The sequence below is a fragment of the Scomber japonicus genome, chromosome 5, assembly GCF_027409825.1.
Source record: "Scomber japonicus isolate fScoJap1 chromosome 5, fScoJap1.pri, whole genome shotgun sequence".
Lineage (NCBI taxonomy): Eukaryota > Metazoa > Chordata > Actinopteri > Scombriformes > Scombridae > Scomber > Scomber japonicus.
Genome location: NC_070582.1, coordinates 26,436,934 through 26,464,202, shown reverse-complemented (window position 1 = coordinate 26,464,202; position 27,269 = coordinate 26,436,934). Strand labels below are relative to the sequence as shown.

The following is a 27,269-nucleotide window of genomic DNA, read 5'->3' as shown; positions in this document are numbered from 1 at the left end:
TGCAATTTTAAAATGCTGTGCATAGTTTTAGTTGATTGAATTTTGATTGTACTTCTTATAGGAGTGATGGGTCAAATCAAGGTACCTCAAGCAGACACTACATGAGTAAGTTGAACTTGCTTGGTGATATGCTGACATCAGAAAACACACTTTAAATAATTTAAACATTTCTCTGTAGTCTTTATTGACTTGAACACACACATTCATCATTCTCATCCCATTATTCCCAAGCGTTCACAGTAAAACATTAATAAACAACAAAACAACATTCACTTTTCATAAGCCACACAAACTATACAATAAATCATTTACATGAATGTAGTGGCTTAATCCACTTGGCAAAAATATAACGGCATCCTCCAATTTTTATTAGATTTCCATATACATTTCTTATATAAACATCAATCTGTTCCTGCTCTTAATGTTTGTAGTAGTTAACAAACCCCAAACTATTCTTAAAACATATTTTCACATCTTTTGGAACCATACAAAATAAAAAAATATATTAAATAGTTAATTCAAGCAAGCAAACAAAACAAGCACAATAAAATGAAAATCTATAAAACTGTAAGTTTTCTGTCTATTAAGTCCATCTCAAGAACAGACATTGTAGGAAAAGTCTGCTTTAGGTGTCTTTCAAAACACAAAACAATAATTTTGCATATTTTAGCCCGTTTATTAAACAATGAGTACAATTTCAATCCCTGTCCACCATCTACTAAGCATACCATAGTTGAATATATTTAAATGTTTTTTTCCAGTTATTGGTTTCCATTCATTCCAGACTTGAAACCTGCTTGTTAGGTTGGTAATCACATAATCATTATTTTTGTTGTTTCACTGCGAGACTCAGAAGTTTGAGTTTACAACCACCAGCAGCACTTTTCAGTCCATTTTGAAGTTTCAACCGAAACTCTAACACAGAGGGACAAATACAAAGCAAGTTTCAAGTCTTTTTAAAGTTGGTTTGTACACTATATGGAAACCAGTGGTAAGAAAAAAACACTAAAAGACTTGAAAGGAAAAACAGCATGCTTTAGAAAATAGTTAAGTACTCCTCACTTGCAGTAAAGGGGCTAAAAAATCCACAACCAATACAAGTAAATTCTTTTCAGTGTGTGCTCATATTTTTTTTAAAAGGAAAAAAGACAGCTTCAAGGGTTCAGAGAAAAGCATTAAAGAGCAGTCATAAAACAATCCCTTCAATACCATGCATCTAGCATTTTCTAATCAGCTCAACAACTACCTGTGGTTAATCCATTTTTTAAATACACAGGTTGGCATGCAGTGCTTCTTTTAAATGATGCTTCAGAAAAGTCTGGGAAACTGCAGACATCAAACAATTGCATGAAAATTGGGATAAAAAAAACAAAGGTTGAGCAAATGAGATTACACCTTTGCTTTCCTTTGGTGAGTTTGTTGATTTCACACTTGGGATAAAAAATAAAAAACCAAGGTATGCATACAGACAATGAAGTAAAAATAAATTAACTGTTGTAAAATAATGTATTTTCAATTAAAATGGCAAGAAAATGGTCACATGTACCTGTGGTCCCAGTGGTTTGATTCGCAAATAGTCTTACTGGCCACACACACACACACACACACACACACACACACACACACACACACACACACGAAAAGTGGCGCTAACTAACGAAGTGCAACAGTATTAGTACTATCTACAGGAAGTACTACTTTTAAGTGTTAAGTGTCAGTCATTCTGCTATAAACGCAACTTTTCCCCATAGCAGATATTCTTGTGCTCCTCCAGTGTCTCTCCTTATCCCTATTATATAACGTCTGACAATCACCGTCTCTGTCTGTAGGCACAGCTGTCTTTAGATCTAGTGTCTGAACTCAAAATCATCATCCAGTGTAGCCTCAACACCCAAAGTGCATTTATTAAGATATTTCATTCAAACATCATCCTCACATGATCAAACATGCACAATCTGATTTATGAGTCTGCCTGTAATTTGTAAAAAATAAAATAAAAATAAAAAAAAATAAAAAAAACAACAAAAAAAGGAAAAGAGAAAGAGAAAAAAAATGCCACAAGGTACATGGATGAAAAATGTTTGATGCTGTATCAGTCTGAGGTGTTACGATTTTCCCAAGGATTTCCTAAAAACAACTAATCACTAATAGCATACTCTTAGGTAGACAATTATCAGTCTAAGCACACATGACTGACTGATTCACACCTGACAGACAACTTCAGTAGTGCTTTTTCATAGATTTGACTTCCCGAATGAGGGAAAATTAAAGGGAATACATTTGTAAACCATATTTCAGGTTATTCCTCTATAAGCGCTCCTATAATCAATGGCATCACTTACAAAAGGTTCCCTAAATTAACTCCAATCTCAACCACATACAGTAGTCCTTTTAACCATCCAGTGCTAGGCAATGCATCACATGTTTACAGTTTGAAAACACATCTTTAAGAGGAGGAGGACTGAGTAAAGCCCAGTTTGGCCCCATGCAGGGTCTGATTTGGTTAGACAGGACTCCTTAGGCACTGGTTTAGAAGGAAAAGGAGGTCCTGTTAAATATACACTGTGTGTGCATGTATACAAGATGTTATCTTGTACACAAACATACTGTTGAATATAATGTATACACTGTACATAACATTGTCCATACAACTTGCAGGGAGCTGCAGGTTCAGCTGTTGTCTCTCTGTAGCGCAGCAGGAAAGCTGACTGCAGCAGCCTACAACACAAAATAAAAATACATTTGAAAAAATAATAATCATTGTGTTAAAATAATAAGGCTGGGAACATTATACACTTTGCTTACTGTCAAAATAACTCACGAAAGTACCGAAACCAATAACGCATTAACCCATCTCTCATGACCTTCTGACTTTCCTGCTCTGCTTGTGGGACATAAATCTTTAAAATATGGCAATTACAAATAAATAGTTTCACTCTGTAGAGGTCTGTAATTTTCTCAAAAACAGCTGGTCGAGGTATATTTCCGCAAATGTTGCTTAACAGGAAGGAAATAGTGTATTAGTTGGGGACTATTTTTCAGTTGCATCCACACATTTAGTGTTCTAGTGAGTATTTCTGTGTGTGAGACGGAGTAAAAATAAACTGCAATTATCACTCTTTTTGTACCCCTCATTAGAGGAGAGAGGCTTTAACTCTTTTTCACTTGCCAGAATTATTTTATTCCTCTGTGGCAGCAAAACTTTTACTATTTATACTTCAGATACTCCTATACTGTAAATTCAACTGGGCTTGCTGCACTTTTCTAAAGCAGACTGACTATAAACAGACATAAAAACACTCCCCATCCTCATCAAGTACAGATGCCTCTAATAACTGCTGTTGTGAATATGTTGAGTCGAGTCCTTGAAAATAGTGTAACCCACATTATTTTAAATTGGATTATTCATTTGGATTATATACACCTGCTAATGGGGTCAAACCATTATTGGTTTGGAGTTTTGTAGTCATCAGCACTTATGCCCTGTGCAGTATTATAAGCATTCAGGCTCTCCTTTAATTTGACAGTCCTTTGTGTGTGTTCTGTTCAAACCTGAAAAAACAATGAGCAGGACTTAAATTAAGGTTTGTTTTTCTCCCTGGATATCTGAAAGGATTATTAAAAGTCATATTCTTTCTTATATTCAACCTTATTAGATACGAATGCATTCAAAATCTTTGTTGTATAAGAGAGACGACATGTACAGTCATATATGTAACTATATATTATATTGTTCCTCCATCAGTATGAAATACTCTGAATGCCTTCCCTTCTTCAACCCGACGACCTGGAAGATAAACGACAGCTCCGTGGAGCGCAGCGGTCTACAAATTTAAATATTTGGCTGCAGTGGGAACTTTGTGTCACTGGGAGTTTTGGGGAGTGCCAGTTGAGGATGTCACATTTTATAACGGCCGTGTCATCACATGCTCGCTCTGCCGCAGTAGCAGTGTGGAAACAACACCTTGGACCCCAGACAGGCCATTCAGAGACACACTCATCCTCTCAGTGTAATACATTAGTCTCAGTCTACTTCACTCTGTCCATCCCTCCATGCCAAAAACTGAGAGAGAGATCAGCCTCTGCTTCCAAGTTCAGTCTGGTATAGGCCATCAGGTCAAGTCATTAAAACAGCACAACAACAAAAATGCACATCTTGATTTCAGTCCTCTGCCAATTATTTACATCTCAGGCATTCTCTCTCTCGAATTCTATACTTTGGTTTTCTCCTGAATGTCAGCAGAGGATAATGAATTTAAATTTGAACGATCAATTGCAAGTACAGCAAGTCTTAAAGCTGCAATATATTTTTTTTTTTCACTTGAAAAAATGAACAAAAGCTAAAACAATATATATTACCATCTTAGTAAGTTCTCAAATCTAACAGGCAGAAGTAATATTTGATAAATACATGTCCAAACTTGGACCAAGATTTACCTGTTTCAAATGAACTTGTCTGCAGAAAGGTGAGTTCCTGCTGTGTGCAACGACTCGACATAGGCCAAGGCACTCTGCATGGAGGTCAGACAGTAACCTTCCTCTCCTATTAAATACCTGCAACAGAGAAGACATGTACATGAATTAAAAACACACTTTTTAAAAATCACAAACATTGTAGTGAGTTCATCCATCGAAATAGGGAAACTAATAAAAGTCAAATAGGGACACAAACAGAAAACAACTTCATGCTGAACACAATGAAGCACAACCACAAAAATCCCAAACATCCAAAAAGACAGATTGGAGCCCCAGTTTATCCGTTTTGCTGAAAATTGCCACATCAGCATTTCCCAGCATTTGAGTCAAAGATCAAACATCTTTGCCCAACCTTAACCAGAACAGTAAGTGAAAAGGATATGCATTTTCTTTACAATACACTTTCAGAGCTGTTAAACAAATATTAAAAAGGATGGGCAGGCTGAACAATGTGGGCAGTAATGAGTGGAAGCTTGATATGCAAGAAGAACAAGTGAGGAAAGGAGGGAGGAGAACAACTCAACTCTGGCTGACCTTGTACTAACAAGAGTGAGACACGAGAGCGACTGCAGCCATGACGCTGCGCTGCACAGATGGAGACAAAGGAGTGAAAGGGGGGGGGGGAGAGATCCTTGGATGCTTATCATTCAACAGTGGAGAGAGCTGTGGTCAGGGAATAGTGTACAAGCACTGTATGTTCATAATCATTGGTGTAAAGACTACTGAAATATCCAGTCTCAATTAGAAGTACTGTTACTTGAATGTAATTGTATTCAAGTACTTCTATAAAAAATGACTCAAGTAAAAGTAAAAAGTAACTCACTTAAAAAAGTACTCAAAGTATATTATATCTCATGCAATGAACTGAAAAAGGAAGGGAGGTGTGTTAAATGCTGAGCAAGTAGTATCCTCCAGTCCTCAGAGACTGCAGACTAATTAAAAAGGTAAATTACTCTGTCCCCAACCATAATGGCAGTCTGTGTTTTTACAGAAGCATAGAGCCCACTCTCCAATCCCAACCCCCGCCCTCTTTCATCATTATGCTCTTATATTATTACTATATCAGTGGTATAAAATGATCTTCAAATGACAATAATATTGTTTAAAGAGATCATTTCTGAGACAATATATCGTCCAACAAAAGTAGTTATTGTGACAGGCCTAATCTATACCAAACTTAAGTACAAATTTAATTTCTGACTTTGAAAAATACTCAAAAATGTACAAATAAACAAAACGTAGTCAATGACAGTAATGTGAGTACTTGGAATTTGTTACTTCCCCTTCTGTTCCTAATGTAGCACCAGTGTTGTCTCGATACCAAAATGTCTTTTATAATGACATTGTTTGGAGTGCCTGTGATACCTTCTACTCTGTTCTACTGCTTCTTAAATGTTGTTGCCTGTTATAATTATCCGGTTTGTTAATTAACGAAAGAAATATTAGAATATTTCTTTCGTCAAATACCTTGACACAGAGTAAAGGACGGTAAAGTCTCATAGGTTGTATATTTAGAATTCCATCAATGTACCAGGAGCTTTTGACACTGATACTATATCAATATCCAACAAATTCAATATAAGACATAGTAATAAAAACCCACCAAGTTTTGTGATTGATGAGAACTGACATCTTTGTGGAGGCATTTGCTCGTGGGCTTGATGACAGCTGGTCCATCTCTGTTTACTCTGACTGAGGTTTTGTTAACCGTGCCATGAATGCATTAAGAGAAGCATCAACAGGTGCATTTAATTTGAAAAGCACACAAAAAAATGTTTTAAAGCTCGCTAGGATTGTTTTCTTTATTAAAAACAAAAAAAATTAAGCAAAACTGTTCCCTTAAATTCTATTCATGTACTTTTTTTAGGCTTGATGACTCGACTGATTTTTGTGCCAGCTGTATTCCCGACAATCACGAGGCCTTGCGACCTCATTCACAGCCTTCAGGAAACACCGGGATATCAACCCTGTCACAGTAGAAGTCTTGTGGCCGGTCTTGGTTCCACCTCTTCCTTTCAGTTCAACCCTCAACCCGCTGAACTACATAAACATCAAGTTGGGACTTTATTTGTATTTTTTATAGAGAAGAAAAAAACCAAATCCCAAATATCCTGCCATTCCTAAGCCACTGCCAATCTAACCAGCTGGCTTTTACTACCAACTGTTTTTATAGCTGAGTAGACCTCTCGGGTGTGGTCTAAACTCACACGCAATGATACCATGATAGTATGATGTAGTATCTTGAATCATGACCCCCCCCCCCAGACCCACTTAACTGTCTAACTGGACTGCTATCTTGCTATCTTAGTTGTTCAAACACCCCATCATGATAATCAGAAAACAAGAGTAAGATGGACTTAACATTAAAAACTGGATACTGTACTGTCAGCAACCATTCACCTGTGATTGCATGGACACAACTACATTAATACCTACATTTTGGTAAGGATCCTTTGAATTTAGTTGTTGAAAAGAACTTTGACCAAGATATATGTACAAAGTCAGGACATGGACATGACCTTGATCATTTTTCTGACACTTCACATTAGCAGCTAAGAGGCTATTCATGTCACATTGGTTAAGCAAGTAGTGAGACTTATTTGGAATTAAAAGGTAAATAACTCTGTCTCAGCCTATAATGGCAGGCTAACCAATTAATACATGTCCAACATCTATCTTTTTAGCTCTGTTTTGGTCTCCACAAAGTCCTGAGAAACATATCTGCTTCTGTAGCTGCTAAATGTTCCATTATGTAGACTGAAAGGGGCTAAAATTAGCGACTGACTAGACATGCAGCTTGCTACATAAAAGTAAACAGTGCCTCAATGGAAAATAAAACATCACTTTACTTGATGAAGCCATATCATGTATTCCATGTCTGAAAATGGCTTTGGTGCTGCAGCTGGTGGTGAAGAGTGTCAGGGTTTGTTTTACTGCAACTGGATATAAGGATGATGAGAGTTAACAGTAATTAAACGTATTAGTCACTGTGGTTACTGCTCTAATGTTGGATTTGGCATTTTGCAATATCCTCACATTTGACTGTGCAGGTAGGCACAAAACTGTGACTAAACCCTAATCAGACAAACCTTTGTTTTACCTCGTTGCTGCAAACAAAGGAAACCATTCACTATCTTTTCTCCCATAACCATGACTCACCCTTCGTGAATGAACTCCTCCAAAGCTGCACATTCAGATACTAGCTGTGGACACTGGCACCGAAGAGCCACAAAGGACAGGATGGGCAACAGGTCATCTGCACCGCTGTTGGAGGAAAAAAAAAAAAAAGGAGGAGGAGGAGGGGTAGGCGGTGAGATCAAGTAAAAAAGAGGAAAACAGAAGTAAATAAATAAATAGAGCAGAAGGGGGAAAAAAATTGAGAATGACATTTACAGAGTACGATGGCGTGTGTTCTCCGGGGGACTGAATGGAAACGCAATCAAAACTTAGCTCTTAATGGGATGTGTGTTCAGGAATGGAAATGATAAAGCCTTTTTTTTCTTCCCTGGTCTTTCTCCCTCTCTCTGAGATCTGTTGGGAGGACAAATTGCAGCCTGGGAGATGATGACAGCCTGATAGCATTCTCCCTGTGTGCAGACAGTGACCATTTGTTTATCAGGACTCACACGCAGGGGCTAACTGCTTGCTTGCTAGTTTGCGTGAGAAGATAGGTTTGCTGGCCCCCAACTGACCCGGCTGCATGCAACTGGATACTCTTCCTTTCTGTAGGTTCTGGAAGGTGTGGACAGGCTCATGTAACCGCAGAGAGCTGGACCTCACACGCACATGTACATACACACACACACACAATTGCAACCTCTGACTTATAATCTCCTGAGTTCACTACTGTAAACACACCGATTCCCCTCACACGAAAACAGGCGTCTCTGCATTCCGAGGATACAATGCACTCTTCCCACATGCATAAATATGGATTGAAATGAACGAGATTACGTTCCCTTAAGAGTTTGAGATACATTCCAAACTTGCGATAAAACAAGTCAAAAGACAGCAGAAACTGGGGGGCGGGGGGGTTAATTAATAAGATACAGAGGTAAAAGTGGTCTGATGGAGCAGCACAATGGATGTGAACAAAGGCACACAGGAGAATGGGAGAAAGAAATGAGACAAAGAAGTTACAAAAAGTGTAAAAAAAAAACAAAAAAAAACAGGGCAGTGTCTACAGCTCTGCAATTCAGTGTGTTTGTGAGTGAAACCGCAGTGGCAGGGAGTGGTGAAAAATAAATAAGCAGAGACACCGATGAGAACTAAATAAGCAATGGAAAATATAAAATACAAGTCATCTGTCAGCAGGACAATTACTATCGGTTAAAAATCAACTTCTATTGGTCAGGTCCTTCAGGGATCAAATACACTTTGGGTGATATGCAGAGAGGCAACCTGGATTGAGACGGACTAAGAAAGGTGGTCACGTGTGCTTAAGTGAACCTCTTCAAGGAATCTGCAATCAAATTTAAAGCCAAATTCTCAAAAGTTCACTTCTGTATGAAAGTTTGATTGAATTAGAGCAGTCAAAGGTCACCGGCTACATTATGACATTGTGAAAAAAATAAAAATGGATCTGTGATGATTTAAGTGCCAGAACCTTGGAAAAAAGCAAACATTTGAAATGCTGGGTTTGATTTATTTCTTATTCTGGCCAAACTACTCCAAACTACTCCAAAGAAATGACTACAAATTATATCTTGAAATGTTAGATTGTATTATTGGTTCTCTGAAGAATAAACAAGAAAAACACAATATTTAGATTCCTCGTAAGTTTGGCCTTGTTTGACTCATGTATCCAGGTAACAAGACAAAAGCCACATGGCATGATTCAGTTTTCTTTTCTCTGAACTAAATTTGGTTGCAGAGTTGTTTATTTTCTTCATCATTGCAGCTTTACAGAGAACAATCATTCATAACTTTTCCTGATGATATATTTGAGAAGTGCTTTGCTCAGTCGTCTCCTCTACTCCGCCGTCTCTGATCACTTCATACTCGCTCCAATACAAGGAGACAGATATGGAGCAGGAGACATAGCCACAGCCATTTAAAAAAAAAAAAAACCCCATCCATCCCAAAAAAAAAAAAAAAAAAAGGGACGAAGAGGCAAGGGAGTCTGAGGAGAGTGAGATATCAGAAGGAACGAGATTTTTTTTTTGCACGTTATTCTCCTGATACTGGGCGTTTTGTGAGTCGCACTAAAACTGTAAACAGAGGATTTTAAGCAGCATTAACGCTGTGCACATATACACACACACATACATAAAAACTCTTTAAATGTTGGTGTGACAGTCTCCATGGGTTTCCTGTCAGCTGTTTGAGCTCTAGTAAAAAAGTGCCCGACTTTAACTTCAGGCTGAAAAACACAGTAAACACTCCTATTCTAGTAGTTAAATCTCCACCCACCTTAGTAAAAAAAACAGTTTGTTTACTAGTGTGTTCACTAAAATTCTCCGTCTATGCTTGTGCAACACTGATGCCGAAATATTCAGCCTGCTAACGTACTAATAGGGCTAAACTGGGCAGTGATGAGGTCAACTATAAGTGTGTCATTGCATCCACAGAAAAGACTTTTGTCCTCAGCGTTCGATTTATATGTCAATGTTTCAGACAAACTCTCTGAAAAGCAGAACAATTTTTTAAGTCTGCTTATGACCCACTGAGCCTTTGTCTGACCCTCTGAGCATCATTGCAGACTCCACAAACCTCCGTGTCTTGCCTGAGCTCCTTGTTGGGACCCTGGGTCTGTTTCACAACCAGACAGACAGCACGACCCACTTTTAGGCCTGGCTAGGAAGAGGCACTCTATAGGGGGGCAATAGACCTAGGACAGCCCCTGCTGTGCCAGGCCTAGCTAAGCACTGATGAGACCTGACAGAGCAGCTACCGTGGGCAGAGAGCCCTTAAAAAATCATGTCTGGGTACTTCGACCGGACATTGGAACATTTTTTTTCTTCCCTGCCGTAAGCATGGAGTTAATGGTGAGATGGCTCCTATTTTTGAGTTTAATGAGGTGTGCTTTGTAGGAATTCACATCCCCTAATAGTTGTAGTGTACCGCTCTGTACTTTTTCATCCCACTTAATGTATCCTCAAACTGCCTAGTGTGTGCCATTGATTTTTATGTGATGAAGCATCTTAATGTCAGAGTTTACTGTTTCCAGTAAAAAGCCTGATTTTATCTGTTGACTAATACCAAAAAACTGATGATTCACTCACATGGCAGCTGTTTTGGGTGTAGATTCGACCTCGTGGAGACATCTGTAGTCCTCAGCGCAAGCGCAGATCAGGCGTAACACCCTCACTGTAACATAGCAGAAGCAAAATGTATAAACCATGTTAAAAACCTCTGCTTAAACTAATTTACAATATACAGACACAGGGCACTGATTGGACGTATTGTTTGCTGAAGGTAAATAGTCAAACTACATATCAAATTTAGGCTATTATGGACTAGTTTTTTTTAATTGTTGTATATAGAGAGTAGCTACAGCCAACACCTTTCAAAAGTCATTGAGTTCCACATTTCTGAATTTACTATGAAATGGCAAACAAATGGCTAGCAAAGTGGTACACAATAGTAAGATCCAGTTCCATGACACCCGAGTTCACAGAACAAGTTGTGACATCTCTAATTTCAATAGACGCTTATGTGTGATTGAATTTCATCAGCTTGGCGCACATTCTCTGCATGTAGCAGCAAAGCTGAAAGGACTCTGGCTTACCCGTTTGGATTAAACAAAACAATGGTTTATGTGAGTAAGTGGACTGTTAAACAGTGAGCAACACCTTAACCTTTGCAATGAGGACTAATACTGAGGAACCCAGCTCTTGTTCACTACAATCATCAGGTGGCCCATATTATACTTTACTTGTTTTAGTTGTTAAACTGTTAATTCTTGGCTCAACAGCCTCTAGTTTCATCGTAGTAAACAGGTGACAGAATCTTTTGTCTGCATTGGACAACAGAACTAATTATTGTGTGTGGCTTGATGTGCTTTCTTTTTCTTTCTTTTTTTTTACTTTGAAAAGTGCAATACCACCTGTGTTAGCTAACTACCACATGATAGGTATACAAACCAAACCTACACAAGTCAATATGATACTGACAACATATGCAAGAAAAAAACATAAATCCTCGAAAACCTGCAGAGAGCATGACACTTTAAGATAATACACTAAAAAAGCAGTTAAGATGGGTGCCTGAGTCTGGGTCTAGCCTGCCCCCTTCTGGTTGAATTAATCCTGTCTAAGAGATGCTATCTGTCCTGAAAGTCAGCCTTTGAGTGAGCGAGAACAACACGATGCAACTCACCGATACATTCCAGCTTCCTCTGCGGACAGCAGTCTTTAGTGAGAAGCCTCAGCTCCTGAACCGCAGACTCGTATGGGTAGGACCCTTGTAATGCACCGGGGTCCTGGGGGAACAATTTCAATGGTACACCGACATCTCCAGGTGAAGCATCCTGAAACAGCTTCGAACTGGTCTCAAAGGCCAGCTCTCTTTCCCTGTGGACCTTCCTGAGAGAGAAAGAGAGAAAGAGAGAAAGAGAGAAAGAAAGAAAGAAAGAAAGAAAGAGTTTATATTTTAAATAGTTGTTTATATCTGTGACATTTTGGGTATTTTGAAATGTAGGTTTTTATACCAGTACAGTGTGTTTAACGTTGTCCTGTCTGTGTTGTTGCACTATGAGCTCAGAAAGGCGAATTCCAAACAACACTGTTGTAATGGCAATTAAGTTAACCCAACTATCTGCAGACAAACCACAGTAAACAATGGTCTAACCAGTCTTATAAATATTTCTTAACAAAACTAGCCTGAAGGACTAAGTGAAAAGATACATCTTTGTTTTATTTTCATTTAAAAACAACACGTGCCCTCCTTTAGCCTGTAAGAGATTACAGTCACAGACCAGAACAACAGAATAAATAAAATCGTTATCATGACACTGAATTGAACTTGTCAGTTACTGTCATTTATCTCTGATGTAACTTTATGCGGCATGTTGTGTGTGTGTGTGTGTGTGTGTGTCTGTGTAGAAAATACTATACAGTAGTATAACCTACTAATATACTAATAGAGCTGATAATTGAACAATTTGAGTGTAATGAAAATTGAACCAGCAGTGGAGGCTGGGAAGAGGCTGACAGACTTAGCGTAGCACTGCCACATGCTGGTCAATAAAAGATACTAACTCACTGTGTTGCTAGGGAACAATTCATGCCAAACCTAAATTAGTTGCTTTAACTGCAGTATAATAATAATAAACTGACACAAATAAATGCCTGAACCAAGTGACCTCCTCCTGGTTAGCTGTAAACATGTTCTTCCATGAGCTCTCGCTTTTTCAAAGAGTCATGTTTTGAACATAACCAACATAGAGAACACACACACACACACACACACACACACACACACACACACACACACACACACACACACACACACACACACACACACACACACACACACACACACACACACACACACACACACACACACACACACACACACACACACACACCAGAGGTTATCTGGCAGTGTATTTCATTTAACCAGCATGACTGATTTTTAAAAAATAGGCTCTTGCTGAAAAATTCAAATTTCAAGAATTCAAATTCTTGTGTTTGAGTCAAAACTTACCCAACAAATGATTCTAAGCATGTTTAACCAATACTACACAGTGTTTTTGTAGAGTTGAGTGAGCTCAAAATACAATTAAGCTCTTAGTCTAAGAAAGTGCTGCATACCTGGTTAGTGGAAGCAGTGAGGAACGTTCCATGTTCAAGATAACAAAAGCATGATGTGTTTTAGGCTGCAGTACCTGAAAAGAGCCACTAGGGCGCTCCACAGGGGCGTGAAGAATGCTTCCTCTATGCTGGCGAGGCACAGGTCCTTAGAGCTGGCTGTGTTTAGACACTCAAAGGACAGCAAACACAGTGACAGCAGCTGATCTGAAATACAAAGAAACACAGCTAACATTTAATACCCAATAACTTTCATACTGACTGTTGATGTAAAAATTCATCCTTGAACATTTCCAACAATCAATTTCCTCTCAATTGCTCTCTCATCATGCTCACCAATCGCTATATGAATGTCTTTGACAGTAGCTTTCAGGTGTTCTTTCAGTGCCCTTGTCTCCAACTCGGATACGTGGGTATCATCTTGCTCCGCCTGCACTGACGAATCGCAGGTCAGCTCTGAATCGGAGCAGGTGTCGTCCATGCCGCCGTGAGGTGGGGCCCAGTCCAGCTGGGTCAGGAACTGCTCCAGATCTTCAAATGAGTTCTCCCTCTCCACCGTCACCTGCTCCTCCACTTCCTCGTCATCATAGTTTGTGTTGAGGTCGTGGGAGAGTGAGGGGGAGAGCGAGCAGTCGGTGTTGAAGCTCTGGGCGCCAACGCTACTGCCTGCAGTATTAGTTGGCTTCTTCTGCGTCTCTGTAAGATGATCCCAGTAAAGTAGTGCCCCTTATTGTCAGATAATAATGATCTACAGCCAGGAATGTATGTAATTTAGTATGATTAAACAGCCATTCCTGTATACATTAAAACACTGTCAGGGCTATGTTTTGTTTCATTTTGAAAGATGATTTCTCACTGAAAGTGCAAACACAGTACAATCAGACCAGTGTGAGCTCCAATGAAAATACATCAATATTAAAAAACTCCTCTCCAGTACATAATGCTTTATTTACTACAAAGAGAGTACAGAATGTATAACTTTCTATTGAAAAAATAACATTCAACCTTTTTGATTAAAGATTGTATTTGAATATTATGAAATGATGAGTGGATTTCTCTTGTAAAATTCCTAGGAGTAAATGCAGTATTAAAAATTAGGATTTAAAAAATATATGATGGTACTATTATTTTTTATACATAGTTTCTGTGATGATCTGTGGCGGTGACTGATTGAAACCAGAAGCAACCTCAGACACAAACCTTTTTGGGGAATAAATGATGGTGTAATGCAGAAGAGTTTTGACGAGCATCCTTTAGAAAAATGGCAAACATTCAGCACAGCAATTAGCACTGTCACCTCATCAACTGTGACTCCCTAACAGTGTAAATCTACATTAAGTGATGATTGTTTTAGTTATCTTTAAATTAAAAAAAAAAAAGAGAACCAACTATCAAAAAAATAAGGTGCATTCAGAGGACTGTTGGATAAACTGTTTTCTGTTTTTCTGACTCGCTATACAGTCCTTTACAAAGTATCTCTTACATTGTTAGTGGTCAACATGTTAATGATTTCTGACACTCCTGGGTACATTTTGTGTTTTCAAGAGGACAACTGAATTATCAGCTGATGGACTTGTGCCCAAATCACATTATTTACTACTCTGTGACATCTCAAAATGGAAAGTACAAACTACATTTCACACAATTTTGACCCCGGGGCAGAGAGCAAAATGGTCACAAATGAATCTAGATAAGAACAGAGAAAATGTGATAAAGATAAATGCGATCTATTCTTTGTATAAATCAACCTACCTGGGTGAAGCAGGTTGTGAGAGCTGCGAGAAGGTCTCAGTGGCACTGGAGGGCTCTGGGGGAGACCTTTACTGACGATGGGGTAGAGCCTGTTGTAAACCCGATACTGGTGTTTCCTTAGCAGCCTCACCACCGGATGGTCAGACTGGCTGAAGATAGAGTGCAAATATTCTGTAATGCCATTCAGATGTATACCTATACCTATGTACACCTATCAGCCAAAACATTAAAACCACTGACAGGTGAAGATAATAACATTGATTATCTTGTTAAAATGCCATCTATCAAGGGATGGGGTGTGCAAATTAACAGTCAGGTCTTTGAGTAATGTGTTTGAAGCAGGAAAAATGGGCAAGTGTAAGGATTTAAATGACTTCGACAAGGGCCAAATTGCCATCTCTCCAAACTCTCCATGTCTGTTATGTATTTGACTTACAGTACGTGTGGATAGTAACAATCTGGAGTCATACTAACTGGCGCTATCTCTACAGTCAAGCTACAAAAGGGAAACAAAAAACTTTTGAACCATCATGTATTGACAGAGAGGCTGATACAACACAATCAGGCAGGTCTGAGTTGACCTTTTGAACACAAGCTAAAATCGGTTGTTGTGTAGTGCTGGAGGTGTAAATATGATGACTGGTGTGTGTAGTAATCCTAGATGACAGTAACACAGGGTTAACATTCATGCTGAAAGCCTTCTCATATCGCAGCTTAGTTTTGAACATACGATAAGTTGCTATAGTAACAGGGATATTCAGGAGTCAGGTTTTTATCAATACAACATATTATCTGTTGTGTTGTGGTAAAGCAGAAGAATTACAAAGAACAAGTTATAATTAAAGTCTCAGTAGACTAAACTCACTGCTGAATATGGGAAACAGAAGCTAAATCAGAGAAAATATTAGTTAACAGTTTTTTTCTCTCATTACCTGAGCAGGAAGGAGACTAGGCCTGACACTAAAGTGACGTCATCAGGATTCGTCTTCATGTTTGCTTTCCACAGTTTGGGCCAATCCTAAACAGAAAACAAAAAGATCAACAAGTGTATAAAATGCTTCCCTTTTGGATCAAAAATTTGAACTGCTGTGGCAATTAGTTGGTTGTGATTTACTTAATCAACAAAAAATGTGATCAGTTCCATTGTTACCATCATTTATTATTAGCTTGGATGTTTAGTGCCTATTTTTTTTTTACATTTTACTGATTACTTGCAAACTTACATGATCTTGCTCATATTCCAGCACATTGGTGTAGAGAATACGCTGCTCTTGATCCTCTGCTGTCATTGCTCCAGATGCTGCAAACCTCCTTGTGTGAAACAACATGGGTATCACTTTTAAAAACAACTAATATAAAAAAAATATATATTCACCAACACTAACCACAGTTAATTAAGGAACATTGAGGTCAAAGATGCACACAACTGTGGTAAAATACAGCAATGTCTGCATGTATTACAGTAAGTGTTCAACTTTGACACTACCTGTTAGAAAACTTAATTTCTGAATTCAGAGTGATCTCTTAAAGCAACGTTCGAAGCATTGCACATGTCATCTCAGTAAAGTCACACCACTGCAAGCTTCAGCTGTTGTAGTACTAACTAACAAACAAAGTACACACATTTTCAGGTGACTAAAGAAAGAAGGCAGTAGCTAAAAACAGACGCAACTTTCAAGCTATTTCAGTGTGTTTGTAGAGAACTTTGTGGCGTACCTGTTGGCCTCTTCTTGTAGCCTCAGTCTTCTCTCCTCCATCTTCCGCTGAAGCTAGTGTTACAACAAACGTTAAAGAAAACCTCCAAAGATCACAGCCCCCCCCCCACCCTCCCCCCAAAAGCATAGAAAGTTATATCAACTACCAGACCTTATTTTATCATAAATCTACAGGTAAATGTATGTTCTCCCATCACATGAGCCTCTATCTCCTAGCTTGTTTCCAAGCAATGCTTTGCATATTTCATGACCAATTAAACATGTTACAAGGAACTACAGTCATTATTTTTACACACAATTATATGTAATTTCTAGTGATCTGGGAGCAAAAACCTTAAATGCCTCAGTGTATCAGCAGATATAACAGTGTGCTAGATACCTCTTAAATATTTAGTTTCCAATGAGACTGATGTGTGCCATCTGTCCATTTCTGCCAACCATTCAAGGATTTTATCAAATCTGATAGAAGCTAGGAGAATAGATGTGGGAATTAAAGTGTCGCTAACTAATATAGTGCAAAACTAAATAGTTAATAATCAAACTCAGACTAGCCTTCACTAAAATGCAATGGAACATAAAGATGTTTTCAAAAACCTCAGAAAACAGGACAACAGCTGACAACAGAAGGATACAGCATCCTGCCTGGCTTTGGCTATGATGAGGTTCTCCATCATCTGGCGCTGGAGAGAGAGCGTCTGCATTTGAAAACAGGAGAGAATATCACTGCATCATGCAATAAGTAAATGCAATAAGTAAATGAAATCCATTTATTAAACTGTGGAATCAACTCATGCTAAATGTGTATGAGGAAAACAAAAAAAACAAATTAAAATTATAATTAATTAAATCATGTAAAGATAGACCAATCACATGCTTAAAATGTGTCTATTAACAAAATAGGAACAAAAGGAACCACCATGGGTGCAGGAACAACACTCAGACCAAAGTATGATCTAGACCAAAGTCTAAATCATACTGCCAACCATTACAACAAACAGCTAAACACCGTATGAAGTATATAGTGATATATCAAACAACATAGTACTAGTCTGTAGATTTTGTTTTAATTTTCTTAATATTAAAAACACTAACATTAAACATCCTTAAACTCACTCTCACTCTCTCTCTCTCATACACACACACCACCTACACACATTAATTTCCCAGTTACTTACCTTCATCACTAACCGCCTAACCCTAACTCTAACCCAAAAATCAGCTTTTTCACAATTGAGGACATGGTTTGGCCCAAGTTACACAAGTAATCCCTAATTTACTTCTCCTTAGTCTGAAAGTTGTCCCCTAAACAGGCCAATGACACACACACTTTCATCTAGTTTTAAACCAAGATTTGCTGTATTTTGTTCATGCTGTTGTTTAGTTTGGTTTATTTTCTGGTTAGTGCCATATGTGGATTTTATTTTATTTAAAATTATTTTATTTATTTTTTTGTTAATCACTCAACCTGCACTAAGAAAATTAATTTATTAAAAAATAACGTTAATTGTCAGTAGCTGAATTTCGGTGGGGGGGGGGGGGGTAAAGACCAAATGAATGCAAACCAATATATTTGCAGCTACATTTACCGACACGACAGTCACTGTGTATGTTAACAAGTTGAAGAATATTAGCAACATTTCTTACAAGTGGCAGAAGTTTAACGAACCGCAGAAAAACCATAATTTCCACAAATGTAAATGGAGTCAGTTCAGTGCAACTTTACCTTTACAAACGCCTTCAGTTTTCTCCAGTAAACACGCAGCTCCACCTGACGACCAAACATTTTCCGTGTCTGATGATATATTAACATAACAATAATAATAATAATCTCCGGCACAGCACACAATGTAGCATTATTAATAATAAAGGAAATAGTTTAACTCCGACGACAACTAAAGGTTTTTAAATGGCTTACCATCTTTTCTCTGCCTGGAAATAGAGACTAAACGGAGAAGAAAAGAGACTACTGTGTCGCTAACACCTTATCTCGCCTTAAATAACACAGGCGATACAGACCTCTACACAGCCCACCCCCTATATGCTCAGGTATCCATTCATCAGTTCATTAAGCGACACACCTCTAAACCGGAAATGCCACCGGAAACCAGAACTTCGAAGTCAACGCACAGGCGGTATCCCTTTAAAACTTTAACTATGAATATATGTGATAGAAACTCTGCTGAAACTATAAACAATTAGAGATCTCACACACACACACACACACACACACACACACACGCAGTCATGTGAGCATTTCTCGTTTTTGACAGAGTCCTGACTGAGGTTGAAAAAGCTATATAAACCCATTCAAGAGCAACCATGTGCCAATGATCCTCCAGACTGACTACTCACATCAACAGAGGAGGCAAGCTTTACAAACTCACTTCATCATCGATTTTAAGGACTTAAAATGAGCCTTAAGTAACTGCTGCATTGGCACTTACTAAACTGTTGAGTGAGCTTTTATTTTGAAAAGTGGCTGTGGCTGATAGAGCTGTTTTGGAGAACAGCTACAGTGTTTGTCCACTTTATTTGTGTTTACAATGGATGTCCAATGGCTTAACTGTACAAAACACAGTCCAACCACGCATGATCAACCAATTTAGTTTTAGTTCCACTAGTGAATGTAAACTCTTAAAAATATCCTTCAAATGAGCAGTAATCCATCCCTAGGACCATAACTTTTAGTAGGATTTACAGCCACAAATGTACCTGCACATTCCAGGTGTTTGGGATATAATTCATCCAAATGTTGGTTTACTATAATTAGAAAATCAGTGACTAGTAACTTTCTGGTATGTAGAGCACACCAGCCTTACCATTGGTTGATGTCTGTTTGACTTCTACTGTACAGCCTGCTATAAAAAAAAAAATAATAATAATAATTTTAACTACAAAAAAATCACAAAGACCCTGTGGTAAATAGCGATGATAAGTACTATGATATATATATATATATATATATATATATAAATATCTGCTGAATGAGGCATTATTTATCTAATGATATAAGTGGACAAGGATTGCACAAATAAATAAGTGAACTGTATCCCTGATGCGGTTTTACCCGGCTACTACTGGCCATGAAGCACGTTAACAACCAATCATTTGGATCTTTAAAGCAACAGTCTAATCTACAGTGTTTAACATACAACAATGATAATGCTTGAGCCTCAATGACACAATGTACTGTATCCATTGTAAAAAGTGCACTGTGTGTATTTAACAGCATGTTATCATATTAGTAACATATATCATGCCTTTCTGGAACCGTACAGTAAACAGAGTGAAATGAATGAGATCAATTATGTAAGAATGGACTCAAGCACTGTTACGTTAGATATAGATTAAAAGTTTAACAAATTACCAACTGTTGTTGTCACTCTTGTTCAAGGTATTAAGTAATTCAAGTAATTGCGATGCTTTAGCATTTCACACTTCAGAGAAAAATTGATACAGGATCAATCATGTCTGTAGGGAAGCCCATTTTTGTCAGAAGTTATTTGTGACTGGACACCTGAGAGTGTTATCAACTATTTTATATTTAGCCACTAACGGTGATAAAATAAGAACCAAAACATGTTACCTTTCAGTTTCTGCCTTCTCTTTTGCTGTTTCTTAAATAAAACTTTCATCCCTAATTTCAACTAGGTAATACAATTGAAAATATACTTCTAGTGTTCAAAATAAAGGACTCTGAAGGTCTTGGATCTCACACACACGTACACATTACAGAAACGACAATGTACGTTTATCAGTTCAGAGTAATGAACATGGAGGACAGCTTGTTTTGGTGAAAATAAGGTTGCAGCTCATTGTGTACCCTACTACGGTAGGAAAGAAGCATCATTTGTGTTTTAACTCGCTTATGTGTTATTGATGTGTTCATCACCATGGAAACACTTCCGTTGTCATTTCTGTAATGTGTTTTTTGGTGTATTTGCAGTATGTTTTGTTAGTGTGTTGTGTTTCAAATGCTGTGCACATGTTGGCATATTGATGAAGATGATTGGTTTATTTGCATGTGTTTTCTTAAGTTGCAGCTTGTTTGCCCTTGTGGGCCACTGTAGACTTCCACTGGCTGTGCCAGCTAACTCCCAGTTACTCTGTATTAACTCAAACAGGGATAAAACATTTTAATCATGTGGTTCCTCTCAACTTCATTTTGGACCAAACCGATCAAATTCTTACAATGAAATGACATTTCATGGGAGTTGTGTGACACTCAACAACAATTTATCCACCATTTTACAGCTGCAACAGTGGTGACAGAATAGGCTCACTTTTAGACAGAAAGGTTTTCTACATTTTAAACTTGTTTTTAAGTATTTTCATAGTATTTCCTACTTTTCAGCTACTTTGGTAGAGTGGTCTGCTCTGTTTTGGATGTACTGCACATAGCACGGGACCCTCAAATGTAATAGCATTCCTGAAAACCATAACTTTTACTGTAATACCTCATGTAATTAACTCATATTCCAGTTTGTCCATTGCTCAAACGTTAAGACGAAGATGTGGCCAATGAATTAGCAAACATATTCCTAGAAAGCAACTTCTAGTAGGCCTGTAACTCATGTAAACAAAATGTTTGGTCAGAGACTGATCTCAGAATCTGGAGGTCTGCCTCTCCCCCTCCTTGTCTCGCTCACATATAAAACACACACACACACACACTTACCAAAGACGTCTTCTGGTAAGCCTGGCCAGGGGTGAGCCTTGCCAGACGAGCCTCATAATTGGCTTTCAACTTCTGGTTCAATCGGGAGGCCTCTTCAATAGGTGTCAGCCCCCTGCAGCACATGCGCATACACACACACCATTTTTTAAACCCTGGAAATCACCTGTAATATTATAACCTGTATTTCCAACCATGGTTCTAAAACGTAGATAAATTAATTTAAGGCGTTAAAGAATATACTTGATGTTTTGACCTGATTGGTCGGTTGAAAACATTCTGCAGTAAAAGCATGTGACTGGTTCATGGAAATCTCTGAGTTATCCCTGCTGTGTTGTTAACTTCAGGCAATCTCTGTCATTGAATGAAGCAATATTTGTTTTCCTTGATAAAAACGGGTCTCTTACTTTTTGCTTCTGTCCTGTGACTCCACTGTTTGCAGTCTCTGAAAGACTTCAGGAGGCAGGAAGGGGGAGCGCTCCCCGCCGCCGTCTGACAGCACCCGGCGGTGACCGGCTTTTGTTGGGCTGGTTGCTTTACACTCTGCGTCAGCAGGCAGGTCAGAGAGAGGGACTATGACAGCACAGGTGAGTCAGAGAGACACAAAGTGGTGATTGGCTTAAAGGACAAAAATCATGTGGTTGTATATTGGCTGAGTTTGATTTGGGAACGTTGGGGCAGGCTCCACCTTAGTAAGCTATGAAAGAGAGTCATAGCTTCTCACTGGAGAGGAAATATTTACCAGTGTTTTTGATGACCGTGCCTGTGGGGACAGCGGTTTGATGGAGTTGTGATTGGCCAGGTGACAAGCAGGAGGAAGCAGGGGCAGAGGCAGAGGCAGAAACCTCAGGGGGGTCAGCGCTCTTTCCTATAAATGACTTGGCTCGCTCCAGACACTGCTCAGCCAGCCTCAACATACGCTCCCCCTCCACTGCCACCATCTCCTTCTCGTCTGAAGCCAGGACAGACAGGAAGAGAAGAGAAAGGACGTCATGAGAAAGGATTTTTTTGTTCATCACGTGGCATTGAGAGAGCTCTGATTCAATTTCATGTTATCAACTACTGTGATCAAGTTGATTAGTTCAAGCCTGGTTAGAATGATTAACTAGGTTGGCAGGGGCTGTTACTTTGTGGTCTGTTTGTCCCGTGAGGCAAGTCTGGTGTATTGATCACCTTTCAGCTCATGATCTGACATCATCATCGTGGTCCAGTAAAGAGCATATGATATATATAGTTACCTATGACTACAATATGTCAGATATATATATCTGATATATCTCCCATCCAACCCTACCCACATTTTGAAAAATTTTCGTGACTTATTTTAAACATACATGTATGTTACATAATATTTGTATCTATGCTTATGTTTCAACGGAGACCTTGACCCTTACCCACTCTCCTAAATATCGTCGTCTAAATACTTACAATGATTAAGCTCATGTTCACATCAGCGATGTGTGTTGACTGGAGAGAGATTCTCAGTCTGTTTTTTTTCTCTTTTGTCTACCCTTTGTTTACAATATATAATACATTAACATATACAATATTTTCTAATATATAGCAAGATCGTACAGCACATCTTAAAGTAAAAAGTAAAAGTTGATAACACTGATTTTACTTAAATGTAGGCCACAGTGAGCTGTTTTGTCTTTAGCTGCTTTACATGTCAACTTAATCAAACTGACAAGGCTGCAAGATAAATAATTCAAATGAGCCACGTTTAGCAGTTTGACTTCCACCACAGTATAAAATGAAGATACTGTAATATGCCTGTTTGACAGGGCTGCTGATCAGTACCAATGAATTGATTGATGTTGCAGTTCCTACTGGTGGTCACCAGAGGGAAGTAGAGAGCTGAGTGTGCTTGATGCAGTTTAGAGTTTAGGATTGGTTCACAATTTGGGTACTTTCACTGTCATAAAAGACCCCTTTCAAATGTGCTTTCAATGTATGTGATGGAGGGCCAAATCCACAGTGTGTCCACACAGTCACTTAAAAGTAGATGTGAAGCGTATATGAGTCTTCAGCAGTGTGAGTTAGTCATATCAAGTGGATATCTGACACATTTACATGTTTTTAGCATCAAATTCCCTCTTTGTGCTTCCTCTGACTGTTTCGCTTTTGAGCTGTGGTGGAAGTATATTGACAAAAAGAGGGACTTTGGCACTAAAAAGACTTTAATGATGAAATATATCAATTTGACTGATATGGCCAGCTAAAGCTTCATATTAGCTTCATATTAACGTTTAAATACATTTTTGTACAGGAGGACTGTGATTGTAATCTTTTTCTAATGGTCAGTATGAACAGGAGGAATGTTCATTTGAGCACCTAACTTGAAAAACTGTGAAACCATCCATTAAAAAAAAAATCCAATATTGTTAGCCTATATCTTTCTTATTTCAATGGCAGTATATGTCCATACATGTAAAATCTAAATGACCATAAAAAAATCAATCAATAAGATGTTTAGGAGCCATGACGCACCATCACTGCTTATATCAGTTGTCTTCGCAACTTAGTTAGACCTTTTACAAGCTCACACAAAATAAGACCTGAAAACTGAAGGTGTAAAACAGGATGTTGCCATGGAGAAGGGGCCCAAGTTACTTATCCAGAAGAAGGGACCCATGTATGCTTTAAATTACAGTTGTGAGCTATATATAAAAGACTGATTTTATTTTATACTGATATAATGGTTTCTACTGTATAACAAAGTCATGTAGAGGGTTTCAGCAACTTTTCTGATCAATCTGACATGTTTTATTTAGTAGACAATACAGCAGTAACACATTATCACAGTCAGTAGTGTTTAATGGTAAACTAAACAATTTGGCTAGCAGCTGAATCATTTCCTGTGAACTTGACCACAAGCTCAAGTGTTCAGCTAAGATACAGAAGAGGAGAAATAGGAAGTTTCATTTTTGAAAAGTTGACTGAAGGCCCATTTGGTACAAACAAAGATATTTTATTGTAATAATGCATTTTAGAATATGTCTTTATCATCGGTCATATATGCCACCGCTCAGATCTTACTTTGTGAGTCAGCTTCTTCCAGAAGTGCATGTGATATGTAGTTGATTGTCCGAAGATATTCACAGTAGGCTTCCTGCAGAGAGACCACACGCATATGATATTTTCTTTGAGGTCAACAGCAAACAATACAAGATACCCACAGAGATAGTCATGCATCGCAGTAACAATCATTGTCAGTGTCATGTTAGTTAGAAATACGCCTATGTTAAGACATAGTAATCAAGATTTCATTTGGCTGACAACTCAAACATAAAAAGTTAAGAGTTTTACTGTTGGCTGGCCTGTTATTTCAACTATGTTCTTGCACTTTATGTTCGTTCTAAAACCATTTATGTGTTGGATTATGTGTTGCTTGTTCATTTGTTGGGTTGTCTCAATGCCACATGTTGTAAACACACAAGTTCAAGTTCAAGTTCAAGTTCTGGAGTTGTAATTTCAACTCCAGAACGTTTTTCTTTACTGAGTAGCCACTATTCTTTTAGATGCTAGTCATTACTTTATTGATCTTTCCAGTTCTCCCATCTCTAATATTGCCTTTTCTGTATTTAAAGACTCTACTGTTTCTTTTAGGATTGATTTCAAGGTTGTTTTAATGACCCCCAAAGCTCGAATGGTGTGGCATCTTCATAGATCTTGTACATCAAACAGGCAACCTGTGTGGACATTTTTAAAAGGAACTCAACCTCAATTACCTCAATATTGCCACACATTAGCAGCTAAGAGGTTATGTCACATTGGCTAAGCAAGCGGTTGCCTTTATTCCTCACTGTGCACATCCTGAGTGGAGACTGCAGAAGTGAGCGCTGCTGCTTATATGGAACTAAAGGTAAATAACTCTTTCCTGGCCTATAATGACAGTCTGTGTTTTTTACGGAAGTGTAGTGCCCACCTTCCAATCACAACCCCACCCCCCCCCTACATTATTATGTTATTATATTATCATTATATCAGTGGTATTAAATGATCTTCAAATTATTTCTGACACAATATTGTAGAATGACTGTGACAGGCCTAAACAAGAATAACAACATTGAAGAAAAGAGAGAAACCTTGCTACCTCACAAACAGAACCAAACAAAACAAACATTAATATAAGATTTCTCTCTTACTGACCATCCCTTTTTTTATGTGCACACGCGCACAGTCATGAGTACATCGAGTTTAACAAAATAGAATTTACTAGAGAACGGTTTTAGCCTTCCTGCCTCAACTTGACGCTGCCTGGTGACTTACTGCTCAAAGCACTTAATGAGAAACACATGTCTTCACTCCCACCGATGCAACACATATCTGCCCTAACATCGCTAAACACACACACCCAAAAAAAAAACCCCACACATCACAGCACATCTTTCCTTCAACAAAACATAACCAAACTACTCAACTGAAACTGACATTTTATTATGTGTGTGATATCATCAATTAACAGATGAACTGAAACATGGGGCTGAAATGAATAATCTATCACACAGCAAACCCTGTTGCTAAACAGGGCCTTGTGAAAGGGAGGGGGGAGGGCACTTTTTTGTAATAGTATTCCAGTTGATGATTAAGGGATCATTCGGTTATTACTTTAGAAAATACATTAATACACACAGTGGCAATTACAGGATACTGGTAATACATTAACACCAGGCTGTGGTTATGTAATGCAAGTGAGTAGTCTTGCAACTATTAATAAACAGTGATTATTTTCATTTTAACTTATTTTTCATTTTATGTCAAGATGTTTAAGAAAGTGTTATAGATACGGAACAGGTGTTTGGGGCGGCCATTGCTCAGTAAATAAAGTGAGTCGTCGAATAGTCACGGGGTTTTTCTGTGTATATGTATAGTATGTACAACACCATTACATTAGTGTGTGTGTGTGAATGAGTGAATGTTTATTAAAGTAGAAAAATCATATTTCAGAGCAGTTCATTTTAAAAAATACACACCCCATATGTCATAATAAATATCGTAATACATCCTTTGCTTGCATCGTCATAGCATGGTTATGACACGATAATATCAACAAGTCAGAATTAAGGATATCTTTATTCATTGTAGTGAAGCTGAATATGCCAACTACAAAAAAACTTTATGCTTTATTATAAAAAAAGCTTAAAGAAAAAAGGGAAATAATCTTTAAGAACACCACATTACCATTACAGCTTCTGAAAGTGACTTTTTCGTGCGTCTAAAAATGACACCAGTGACTTTAAGTGCTAGAACATTGAGTAAAGAGTTTATATTATAAGTTCCTACATTTAATGGCAAGATTGTACAATACGCATCACTGTGTGCTGAGTCTCTCTGTTAAATAAGCATTAGTGTGTTGGCAGCAGGCGTGTTTACGTGCAGTGACAGGTTAGCTAGCTGACAGCTCCGTCTGTTTACATTAACTCTGTTATCAGTGCAGTCAAGGGGAGTGTCACTCTACCTTATGTCTGCTCCCTCCGTCCAGCTGTATTGCTACTTTAGCCATTTTCATGGCATTCTGCAGGGGCTTCGGGCCACTGTCAGCTGTAGCCATGGTTAATCCGCGTCCTCTCCTTCTTTTTCCTCCTCCTCTTCTTCCTTCTTCTTCGTTCTGTTGAGTCATGTCGATTGTAAACAAATTTTACAGGTGCACACCGCCACCTACTGTACTGGAGTGCGATGATGATAAATGAATACTGAAGAAAAGGTTAAAGGTCTCCTACAGACATGGGTTTTTTTTAAACAACCTCAGCTGGGAACAATAATATCTTTCTAATTAACTTTTTACAACATTATAATATAATTAAAATTCTTAAAACAGCATCTCTCCCTTCACCCTCATTAAAAATCCCAGTTCTCAGTGTACAAGTACTGGAGGCTTCAAGTATTCACATCAAA

The 27,269-nt window shown here is 38.2% G+C and overlaps 1 protein-coding gene across 2 annotated transcripts; it reads right to left on the bottom strand.

Moving 5' to 3' along the window:
* Positions 1-509: 509 nt before the first annotated feature.
* On the bottom strand, positions 510-26,945 carry vps9d1 (VPS9 domain containing 1). 2 transcript variants are annotated; one of them, XM_053318622.1, is made up of 17 exons: positions 26,833-26,945; positions 24,411-24,483; positions 22,114-22,323; positions 21,779-21,944; positions 21,375-21,486; positions 17,329-17,391; positions 16,698-16,750; positions 16,205-16,292; positions 15,914-15,999; positions 14,982-15,130; positions 13,566-13,925; positions 13,307-13,436; positions 11,797-12,002; positions 10,701-10,785; positions 7,636-7,740; positions 4,438-4,554; positions 510-2,718 (listed from the first exon to the last, which is right to left on the bottom strand). In XM_053318622.1, exons 1-16 carry the CDS (start codon positions 26,923-26,925, stop codon positions 4,443-4,445), a joined length of 2,091 nt encoding a protein of 696 aa, XP_053174597.1. In that variant the 5' UTR covers positions 26,926-26,945; the 3' UTR covers positions 510-2,718; positions 4,438-4,442. The 2 variants fall into 2 exon arrangements, with proteins under 2 accessions (XP_053174597.1, XP_053174598.1); XM_053318623.1 differs by lacking the exons at positions 510-2,718; positions 4,438-4,554; positions 7,636-7,740 and adding an exon at positions 7,847-8,007.
* Between the last annotated feature and the right edge of the window lie 324 nt (positions 26,946-27,269).